General features: G+C 42.0%; 1 protein-coding gene across 2 annotated transcripts; it reads left to right on the top strand.

The window, feature by feature from the left end:
• The first annotated feature begins 8,005 nt into the window (after positions 1-8,005).
• On the top strand, positions 8,006-11,293 carry LOC4330009 (pentatricopeptide repeat-containing protein At1g33350). Of its 2 annotated transcripts, none has more exons than XM_015768143.3 (5): positions 8,006-9,870; positions 9,964-10,047; positions 10,189-10,282; positions 10,389-10,523; positions 10,707-11,293. In XM_015768143.3, the coding sequence occupies exon 1, from the start codon at positions 8,062-8,064 to the stop codon at positions 9,652-9,654; it is 1,593 nt and encodes a 530-aa protein (XP_015623629.1). In that variant the 5' UTR covers positions 8,006-8,061; the 3' UTR covers positions 9,655-9,870; positions 9,964-10,047; positions 10,189-10,282; positions 10,389-10,523; positions 10,707-11,293. The 2 variants fall into 2 exon arrangements, with proteins under 2 accessions (XP_015623629.1, XP_015623628.1); XM_015768142.3 differs by having other exon boundaries at positions 10,154-10,282.

Raw genomic sequence — 11,293 nt, 5'->3', positions numbered from 1 at the left:
CGAACTTCACCCTGATTTATTTTTTTTAGGCAGTTATTTGACTCCAAGGTTCATGTCTACCTACGAAAAAAAGACCCCACGTCAGGAAAAATGCTTTTTCTAGTAGTGGTTGTAAGAAAAAGTATGTTTTATCTATATTCCCATGTACATCAACAATGTAGTTTAAATGAACTTGTCCATGTCTGTTTGTGCGCACTGCCACCGGCTGAAACAAACCCGATACTTTGGGTTGTACGCAGCTTCTTGTTTCATATTTACATTCGTGTTACCATGTATATCAACGGTGTGTCTGTCAATATGTCTTACTTTCCTATTTTCTTACCATTTAATTAATGAAGATTAATCTCCGTTCATGGTTGAAATGATATCGAGATAGTCATCTAATTGTTGAGCGTGTTTAGTTAGTGGATAAGTATGTATGGGACAGTCAGAGAGAGGATATTCTACAAGAATTTTGAATGAGAATATCCGGCCAAAATGGCTGAATGAGAATATCCTATCTAACCATGACCATGAACCAAACGCATATTTATTGTATCTAGACATACGACGTATTTCCTTTTTCCTCGACTTCTAATTAATCTCTATCAATGGCTTTCTTGTTTCTTTTCATATATATGTTTTATGGGTGTTCCCGTGTACATCAATGGTATAGTTTTACTGTGCTTATCCTACAACTTACTTTTTCTTTCCTTGAGATATAATTAAGGAGTATTGATATTTGTCCGGCAACGCGGCTTTCCTGTTTTCTATCATCTTTCCATTTGTTCTCCTGTATGTAGCAACGGTTTAGTAATGTTGTGTTTGGCCTCACAACTTTGCTTCCTCTTTCCTTGATTTAATTAATACTACATGTTTGTGACTTCCCTATTTCCATATCCATGTTTCCATATATGCTTTCATGTGCGTCTATGTTTAAGTTTTGTTGTACTAGTCCTCGCATCTTATTTTCTCTTTCCTCAATTTCTAATTAACAAATATTGATCTCTATCCAGCAACCAACACAATTTCTCTTATCCCATGTCCATGTGTTACAATAGTGATCTCCGTGTACATAGTTCAAGTTTGTGCTTCATATTTTCTCGACTTCTAATTAACGAGCATCAATCCATTTCTAGTAATTGATACACCTTCTCTCTTTCCATATCTATGTTTCCATCTATATACATCAATGGTTCAATTTTAGTGTGCCTAGCCTCACTTTGATCTTTTGCAAGCAACAATGATGTAGCCCCCATAAATAACACATAGCGGCAAGAGCAGCCAGGCCATGCCCATTCACTGACGTAGCACAAATGCATAACAATGTTGCTTCTACACGATTCATGGTTATTGCCTTAGTCCTATATTAGGCTTCATTCGGTTTAGAGGATTTTTATAGGATTATTGTAGAAATTAAATCCTTAGGATTTTTTTTCTATATGCATCATTCGTTTCTTATAAATGTAGCCTACCAAATTCCTAAGGATTGTAGTCTTACAAGCTAATTCCATAGGATTTTTAGCATGAGGTAAGACCTCTTGAAAAAAAATCCTAAGGAATGGAGTGGATGTGAATCCTAATTAATCTTTTACTTTTCATATTCTTTTGATTTAAAAATCCTATGAACCGAATAAGCCCTAAGTTCTTTGACGCGGAGCTTGTGCGAAAAAAATTAACAGTATCGTTGTGCAAATAGGGGTGGGTGTTTGCTTCACTTGGTCTTATCATGAAAGCACTGTATCATTCGTTGTAATTGCTGATCCATGCTACTATTGCACTTCTCAACATCTTCATATAAGGGGAAGGAGAGGAGAACACAACAACATAAAAGACTACAAAATCAATTTAAATCTCTCCTTCAAATATGGGACTAATATTTAATTAGTTACCTTTTGTACTTGAGTTAAAACAAACGCACGCTATAATGATCGTTAATCAACCTGTAATTCCATAGATTGGCTCTAGTTGCTAGGGAGATGGACTATGAAGATCGATGTGGTTTTTGTATAGGTTTTATTGGCAAAACTTATGAGATGAGCACATGGGAGAACTCTAGATTAATGTAAGCACAAAACAAGCCGAGTAGTTGAGATGTAAACGCGACTAATTGAGATCCCCCGTAAGGTGACACCGATAGGTTGTGAGGCCCACATGTCAGTGAGCAGTACTGCACAAGCAGTACTGCAAATGACCTGTATCCAAACGCGACATGTGGACAGGGGAGCAGTGTCTAGCATATGTATGTATTATAGATTTTTAAATGTTGCACATAATGGTCTTTGATGTTCAATAAGTATTTTTATGATGTTTTATTATTTCATTTTACAAATTTTGCACCGATGTTATGTAAATGTTTTAGTATGCACTGGTAGAGAAATGGGCTTTACTCCCGGTTCGTAACCCCCCTGTAGTCCTGATTTTCTAACCGGGACTACGAATCCGGGACTAAAGATCGCTATCTTTAGTCCCGGGTGAAAAAATCGGAAGTAAAAATCTATTTTTAAGTCCCGGTTGGAGTTACCAACCGGGACTAAATATAGAGTATCTTTACCGGGACTAAAGAGGCTAGCTCAGGTTGCAACTTTATTCTATTCTTTTCTTCATTGTTTTTCATATATAGATTCATTATATCCCATCCCAAAATCCCAAATCAATCAACCCCGAATAGTCTCCAAATTCTCAAATCAATCTCTAAATACATAACAAAATCTTTAAAAAATTACATCACAACTTCTACAAAATTCATTACAAATACATCACATATTCACATCACACACAAATCAAATACATCACATATTCACATCACACACAAATCAAATACATCACATATTCACATCACACACAAATCGTCTCAGATCCGAATCACATATTTAAAAAAAGAAAGAAATAAAGGAAGAAGATGAACGGCCTGCAGCCGCGGCGGCGCGCCGCCGCGCCGGCCGCCGCCGCACCGCCCGCCGCGTCCCCGGATCTGCCGCCAGCCGCCAGCGTGCCAGCGCGCCGCCGTGCCGCCTCGCCCGGCCCTCTGTGTGCCGCGCCGCCGCACCGGCCGGCAGCCGCCGCGCGCTGCCCGCCGCGTCCCCGGCCGCCGCCGCGAGGCCGCCAGCCGCCAGCGCGCCGCCTAGCCCGGCCCTCCGCGCGCCACGCCGCCACGCTGGCCGACCGGGCCTATGCGCCCCGCCATTGCAGAGGGAGGTGGGGAGGAGGGAGAGGAGGAGAGGAAGGGAGGAGGGAGAGAAAGAGATAAGGGTGACTCTGTGAGGAGATGAGTTAAAAAAGGAGAGGAGGAGATTGTATTGGTCCAACCCGCGTGCAGCCACCCCGCTTATGTCGACTTTTTTCCCGGTTGGTGAGATCTTTAGTCCCGGTTGGTAACATCAACCGGGAGTAAAGCTTATATTGATCTTTTTTCCCAGTTGGTAACACCAACCGGGATTGTAAATAGATCTTGGACTAAAGATCAAAAAATTCATCAGAGCTTTCAAACTGGGACTAAAGATGTTTTTATTCCCGGTTTTTAATATAACCGGGACTATTGTGAAATCTGGTGGACCGACCAAAGATGGTTCCTCCACCAGTGATGATACTGCAGTTTTTATACTTTATTTGTTTCTCGTTTTATAAAGAATGTTTCGATATTTTTGTTTGTTTGATGTTTGGTCTTTTATCAATTAAAACAGTTTAACCATATCTTTTTTTTTCTTTCTTGGATCAAGCATCCGACGATCGAAGCTACGTTTTTTTCTCTTTTTTTTTTTAAAAAAAAAGAGGACGACTAGAGACGACACTGATAGAATTGTTGCAAGTTAGATGCTACAAAAGTGGAGATGGTTTTTCGTTTCTTGAGAGGATATTATCTCTCATTTCTTGCATGCCACTTAAATAAAACAAGTTCAAGTTTAAATTTGACTTCGATAAGTTATAATAAAAACAAATTAATTTTTTAGGACAAAAACAAATTAAATTGAAACTAGTTTTTTTTGCGGGGAAAATTGAAACTAGTTAATTAACGTGTGTATATTTGTTATAACTTGTAAAAGTTAAGGGTGTGTTTAGTTCTTTGGGTGTAAAGTTTTTTAAGTATACGGACACACATTTGAAGTATTAAACGTATACTAATAACAAAACAAATTACTGATTCCGCATGTAAACTGGGAGACGAATTTATTAAGCCTAATTAATCCGTCATTAGCAAATGTTTATTGTAGCATCACATTGTCAAATCATTGCGTAATTAGGCTAAAAAGATTCATCTCGCAATTTACATCCAAACTGTGCAATTGATTTTTTTCCCACATTTAATGCCCCATACATGTGTTAAATATTTGATGTGACGTTTTTAGCCAAGATTTTTTTTATCTAAACAAGGCCTAAATTAATTTTAACTTACATGTTTGCATAGTGATATACTCACTCTGTTTCACAATGTAAGTCATTCTAGCATTTCCTATATTTATATTGATGTTAATGAATCTAGATATCTACTTACATTGTGAAACGGATGAAGCATGTATCTTTTACTAATCTATCTTACCAGTTTTTTTAAAAAATATTTTAATTACTATTTAGATTACATGAAAAAAGAGGTGATATATAAATCTCAACAGATGAAAACACTACTACTGTCCCACGAAAGCAACTGATTAACCCAAAAATAAGAGACCGGATCGGAGACGGCGCCGCGCGGTGCTACGTACGTGACCGAGTCCGAGAGTGACTCCACTCATCGTAACGCCTACATACTATCCTCCGTGCTTATATACTTCGATGCACGTGCGCCCGACCTCTTCGGCTCTTCCTCGTGTTACCCAACTGACACGCTCGTGAAAGGCCTCGCTCACTAATCACTATGGAGCCGGAGGAGGAGGAGGAGGAACCAAACATGTACAACTCGGAGGCCGGGGAGGAGAACCACGTCGGCGGCTTCTACGAGTGCACGGGCCTCCCTCGCGACGCGGATGGGTTCGTCGCCGCCGTCCACGAGGTGAACCCGGTGCAGTTCCTCGCCGGCGTCTTCCGCTACCTGGGCGAGGACATGGCGGGCGAGCTGCTCCGCTCCGACGACGACGACGTGCTGCACTGCCCGAGCATCGCCGCCTCTTCCTCGCCGGAGGAGCTCCTCGCCTGTGCCGCCCGCGCCTACACCGGCCGCGACCGGGAGCGATGCGGTGGCAGCGTCGTGGAGCACTTGTACATGATCTGCTCCTGCTTCTGCCCGCACGCGGCGACGACGGCGGCTCATGTGTCGGCGCCCGTCGTCGCCGGCGCTGATCACGTCCCGGCCCCGTGCGACGACAACGGTGTCGACCTGGCTTTTACGCAGGACGAGTTGACCGCGGCGGCGGTGACCGTGGGCGAAGTGGACGAGGACGAGGTGGCCGTGGCGGCGGCGGCGGCGACAGTGGACGCGGCCGTAGACGAGATCGTCCTGAATGCACTGGGATTCAATGAGTTTGCTCGCGACCTGAAGGAGACCATCGAAGCAAAGGATCGTGAGGACGCGTTGCGCGCGGAGGGCTCGTCAGTTTCTCCCGGCGTTCGTCCACCGGTGTAGCCGCGTCCGCGTTCGTGTTGTCGTGTGACATGTTTCCGCCCTTACGAATCGGTGTCGTAATAGCTGTGGATTTTTTCTGGACGTCCGGAGTTGGAGGTGTATGCTGTAGTACGTAATACTTCAGTTAACGTTTTGCACAAAAGTTTTGCGCTTTGGATAATTGAATAGTTATCCAACCTAGGTCTGCTTATAATCCATCACCAATATAGGTCTGCTTGTAGTCCTTCACCAACACAGATATGATGGTTCGTGCCCTATCAAACATTCTTTTCCTTGCAAGCTAACTATACTACTCTCTTTGATTAAAACAATGATGTTTAACCCCTATTAAAACTCTTAAAACGTTCACTATTAACTTATCTAAAAAATACTTAGCTCCAAAACATAAAAAAAAAGATGGGTATATTTATTTTGATTTTGTAAGCTTAGTGGATCTTATAAATTTAACTTTTCAATAGAAAATTATTGTCAAAGTCACATATAAAAATACCTTAAAAGAGTTAAACGAGCTGTAGTACCTCCATTATGAAAATTCACATTTATGACAAGTGGTTTGAAATTCCCTAAGAAAATATTGTTGTATTGGATGATTACATATGTAGAAAATTGTTTTTGTTTCTCACGATGTGACTTTGTGGCTCATGTTTTACGAGATTCATCTCTCTCTCTCTTGTATGCACGAGCAAATCAAGTCGCGCACATGGCTGGCCCACCAAGGCCCACGTCACGCTCTACGCAGTGAAACAATTCAGTCGGCCACGTGCCCACATGTGGACCCCAGACTCATGTGATTGCGTTTCTCCCGTGCGATCGTGCTAGAATTTTTATGTTTTTTCACCTATTTTTATTACTGACTTTATTTTAATTTCCCCTATAAAAACATACAAATAATAAAATTTATTGTTGTTTTAAGCCTTTGTTGAAAAAAGTGGCTTCATGTTTACTTACTACAGTAATTTGATTGTAAAGTTTTAAATTTAAGTTGAAAATTTTATTAAGTTGGTTGAAGGTTTTCAAATTTGAGTTAAAAGTTTTGAATTTTAAGTTAAAAGATTTCAAATCTTCAGTTGAAAGTTTTCGAATCCAAGTTGAAAATTTTAAATCTGAATTTAAAAATCTTCAAATCCAAGCTGAAAATTTTCAATTCTGAGTTGAAAAGGTTTTAAATATAAGTTGGAAGTTTATAAATCTTCACTTGAAAATTTTTAAATCTAAATTGAAAGTTTTCTAATATAAGTTTAAACTTTTAAATATGAACTTAATAGTTTTCAAATCTAAGTTGAAATGATTTCAAAATTTCAAAATTTGATTCAGTAAAAAAAAGAAAGGATAATAGAAAAAAGACGTGTGCGGGGAATTTTTTTAGAAAAAAAAATAAAAAGTAAAAAACCAAGAGACACACGCGGGAGGTTAGCGAGAAACGCATAACAAAAGTGGGTCCACCACTTTCTTTCACCCCGTGCAATATTTCCAAAAAATGGTGCGTACGCAGTTACGCACCAATTAGCCACACCCTAGGTTCTATCATAAATCACGATACAATCTTATTCTTCTTTGCTCGAGATTTGTGATAGAGCACACATCACAATAAAAATTGACGCTTTCTTAAAACAAAAAAACCTCAGGTTTGACTCCCGCTCAGGCGCCCGATGGGAGGAGGTTAAAATCGGGCGCTGACGGCAGCGTTCGATTTACGTGCAAAACTACTTTAAACTGATTTTTCTCTTAAATTACTTATCCAAATCATGATCCGGTTGCACCATTAAATTCGTTGTAATTAAATCTTCGAAACAAGGCCACTCCTAGATATATTCCAAAAAAAAATTAGCTTATTATTGAATTATTTTTAAAGGTTGCACGATATTCCATTAGGTATATTGGAATTGTTTCACTAAGTAGATCGAAAATGTTTCACTCGTTTAAATTAGATGTTGTTTCACCTTATATAAAAACAATGTTTCAGCAAATAGCGAAAGAATGTTTCAGTTCATTGCAACATTAGATCTATACATAGTGAAACATTGTGGTACACTAGGTGAAACATTTTTCAGTGGAACAAAAAAAATAAACCAAATTCCCTTAATAAGGAGTTTCCAAAATATGTGGGGGTTTTTTTGCAATGGAAGGTTTCGTTCACTGCAACATTAGATCTATGTCATAGTAAAACATTGTAAGTACACTAGGTGAAACATCTTTTGTGGAATAAAGATGATGGATAAGTGGGTGGGCCAAACAGGTGCTCACGTGGGGGAGGGCGAGCGATCGATTTTCCCACCTCCCCGGTAGACCGATGCTGGGCATTCTCCGGTTTTATCACAAATCGCGGTACAATTTTTCTTTGTGTTTGCTTGAGATTTGTAATAGAGCACATGTCACAAGAAAAAAAATGACGCTTTCTTAGAACAACAACATAACAAAAAAACAAAAACCCATCCAAAGCTTAAGCCCACGGACGCGGTGCGAGTGTGCGACGAGCCCAGAGAGGCAAACCAAACGTCCAAACCTCCGCACGGCGCCGCCGCACGATGCCCCCGGCGCCACCGTTCTCCTCCCACGGCGACTTCGTCGCCGCCCTCCACCGCTGCGCCACCCTCGCGCACCTCAAGCAGCTCCATGCTCACGCCGTCGTCACCGGCCGCGCCGCCGCGCAGACCACCACCTTCCACCTCCTCCGGTTCGCCTCCCTCCGCCTCTCCTGCCTCCCCTACGCCCGCCGCCTCTTCGACGCCACGCCCAGCCCCAACGTCTTCCTCTACTCCGCCATGCTCTCCGCCTACGCCGCCGCCTCCTCCCACTCGCAGGAACACGCCCGGGACTCCCTCGCGCTCTTCCTCCGCATGCTCCGCCGCGGCCGACCCGCGCCCAACCAGTTCGTCTACCCGCTCGTCCTCCGCGCCGCCTGCGCCATTGGGGTCCAGCTGGTCAGGTCGATCCATTGCCACGCCTGCAAGGACGGGTTCTACGGGCACGATTTTATAAGGACCTCGCTCCTCGATGGGTACTCGAGGTACGGGATGATGGGCGACGCGCGGAAGCTGTTCGATGGTTTGACTGATAGGAACGTGGTCTCCTGGACCGCGCTGGTGTCCGGGTATGCAAGGGCAGGGAAGGTTGGGGATGCGATAGTGTTGTTCGAACGGATGCCTCAGAGGGATGTGCCTGCCTGGAATGCGATCATTGCCGGATGCACACAGAATGGGTTGTTTGTGGAGGCAGTGGGGATTTTCAGGAGGATGGTTGATGAGGGGTTCCGGCCAAATGGCACCACAGTATCTTGTTTGCTGTCTGCGTGCGGACATTTAGGGATGCTGAAGATTGGAAAGGTGATCCATGGTTATGCGTGGAGGAGCTGTGTTGGTTTTGGCTCATCCGTTGTGAATGGGTTGATTGATATGTATGGTAAATGTGGGAATTTGATGGAGGCAAAATGGATCTTTGATGCGTTTTCTGATAGGGGTCTGACCACATGGAATTCTCTGATCAATTGCCTTGCACTACATGGGTGCAGCGAGAGTGCCATTGCGGTGTTTAATTCGATGAGGAATGAAGGGGTTCAACCTGATGAGGTTACTTTTGTTGGGCTGTTGAATGCATGCACCCATGGAGGGTTTGTTGATGAAGGTCTTAGATACTTTGAACTGATGTGTGATGAGCATGGAATTGAGCCAGAGATTGAGCATTATGGTTGTGTTGTAGATCTTCTTTGTCGAGCAGGACGGTTTCAGGATGCGATGAATTTTATCAATGATATGAAAGTTCAACCAGACGAAGTCATTTGGGGGTCATTACTCAATGCCTGTAGAATACACAGACACCTAGAACTGGCCGAGCATGCTATAAGAAACTTGTTGGATTTGAATCCAAGTAATGCTAATTATGTAGTGATGCTTGCAAACTTATACAGTGAAGGTGGCTTCTGGGAAGAGGTTAGGAAAGTAAGGAAGCTCATGAAGGAGGATGTTACAGGCAAGAAGCTGCCTGGTTGTAGCTGGATTGAGGTTGATCGCAAAACTCGCCGGTTTTATTCTGGTGATGATGGTCACCCTGAGTCAGAGGATATCTATGACACTCTTGATAAGTTAGCTACCACAATGGAAATGCAGGCTACATTTGCATAGATTAATAATTCATATTCAAAAATCAGCATCTTCTAATTCTGTACATGACTGAAACTGTTGACCTAGGCAGCATTATGCTGGTAGATAGATGGTCGTGTTCCCTTAAACACTTACCCTGAGCTATTTATGGCTGAGGTACTGCTTATATGCCACTACTGGGGTGTACTTCTACAGGATTTATCCATTGTAATGCTGTTATCTTTGCATATCATGAAGGTATGTGTATATTATGGATGGCCGAATATGCTTCTGCTTACTCCCATTTTGTATCCCACACCTGGTGATCTTTTTTCTTAATTCTGTCTTCAGTGCTGCCACTGTGTTTCCCTTGGTTCGGAAGTAACAAACTGTCCTATCTGGCATGTAATACCTGCTGCTGCTCAACCATTATAGGTATGGATAACACCTCTATGTCGGTATACCATGACCAACCTTTGTTTTATGGTCCAGTCTTCACAAAATCTACGCTCGCTGATAATTTGTTGTCAAATGTCAACAGGGCATATTCTTGTTCTTTTTCCCCCTCTTGTACAGGAGCACCAAAGTAAAGGAGACATAAGCTAAAGATGGAGTGAAGAACAGATGATAAAGAGTTTTCTATAAACTACCATTTTTATCTGTTATGCAGGTAATTTTATATTAATTCAATTTGTGGAGAACCCTTGCAAAATGCTTTCATTATCAAGTACTTTGGACTTTTGAGCCTGGACTAACGAAAAGCATTACATTAACAGCTGGAATAGCTGGTTGAGACTTGAGACGAGGGATATACGGAAAGCTGCAATCAGTTGCATATTGGCCTCTCATTATCATGTATGATTGTAGGAGCATGGTTCAAAGAATATGTTCTGCTCCTTATCTGCTTTGCAGTAAGACCAATACACATTTTATCATTTTATCTTCCATATCTTATCTCGGTTTCTCTTGATTTGCTCTCATGTCCACCATTTCCTCCCTCCAATTCAAAGCTTCTTCTTGTTTAAACTTATTATGTAATTCGTTCTAAATTGGTGGGTTCTCAATCTATCATCTTTTTATCCTGTCTCTGCAAGGTGCAAAAAGGTGATTCTTTGAAAGAAGATTCTGGGTACGGAGGGAATTGCGACTGACGAGATGCTTACAGTTCATCTGCTCATGTGATGTGTCACATGGCAGAAAACATGGAGAAATGAGCGCCATACGTTGCCATGCTGCGATTCTAGAGATCCAGTCATCCAGACAGTGGAAAGGGGGGTCGTAAAGGATGGCGCAGATTATAGAATAACCATACAGAGTACAATTGAAATGGACCAACGATGAAAGGAAGGAAATCTGAGAATAAATTCCAGTGCAGTGCCAGTGTCAGTTTCCCGGTGCCATGCCTGACCATGTAAATTGCGATCCGTATGACTATCCAAAAGAATGGCAATGGCTGTAGTCCTCCGAATTTAGTGAGTTGAAAGTGACTTGTGAGACTAAATAAAATATAAGCGACTGGCAATGGCTTTGATCCTGTAGCCACTAGCCAGCGATAACTGATAAGTGCAGTAATGTCTCAGACAATTTTTAGGGCGAGAACTTTTATGGTACAATGTACTGCTAGTATATACTATAAGTATATATGATCTAACGGTGTAGATTGATTTGATTTTTTAGTTAA

This window comes from Oryza sativa, chromosome 2 (assembly GCF_034140825.1).
Source record: "Oryza sativa Japonica Group chromosome 2, ASM3414082v1".
NCBI lineage: Eukaryota > Viridiplantae > Streptophyta > Magnoliopsida > Poales > Poaceae > Oryza > Oryza sativa.
This window is presented reverse-complemented; position numbering and strand designations above follow the sequence as displayed.

Excerpts from the sequence above, each read along its gene's own strand:
- LOC4330009 (XM_015768143.3), top strand. The coding sequence starts at position 8,062 with ATGCCCCCGGCGCCACCGTTCTCCTCCCACGGCGACTTCGTCGCCGCC.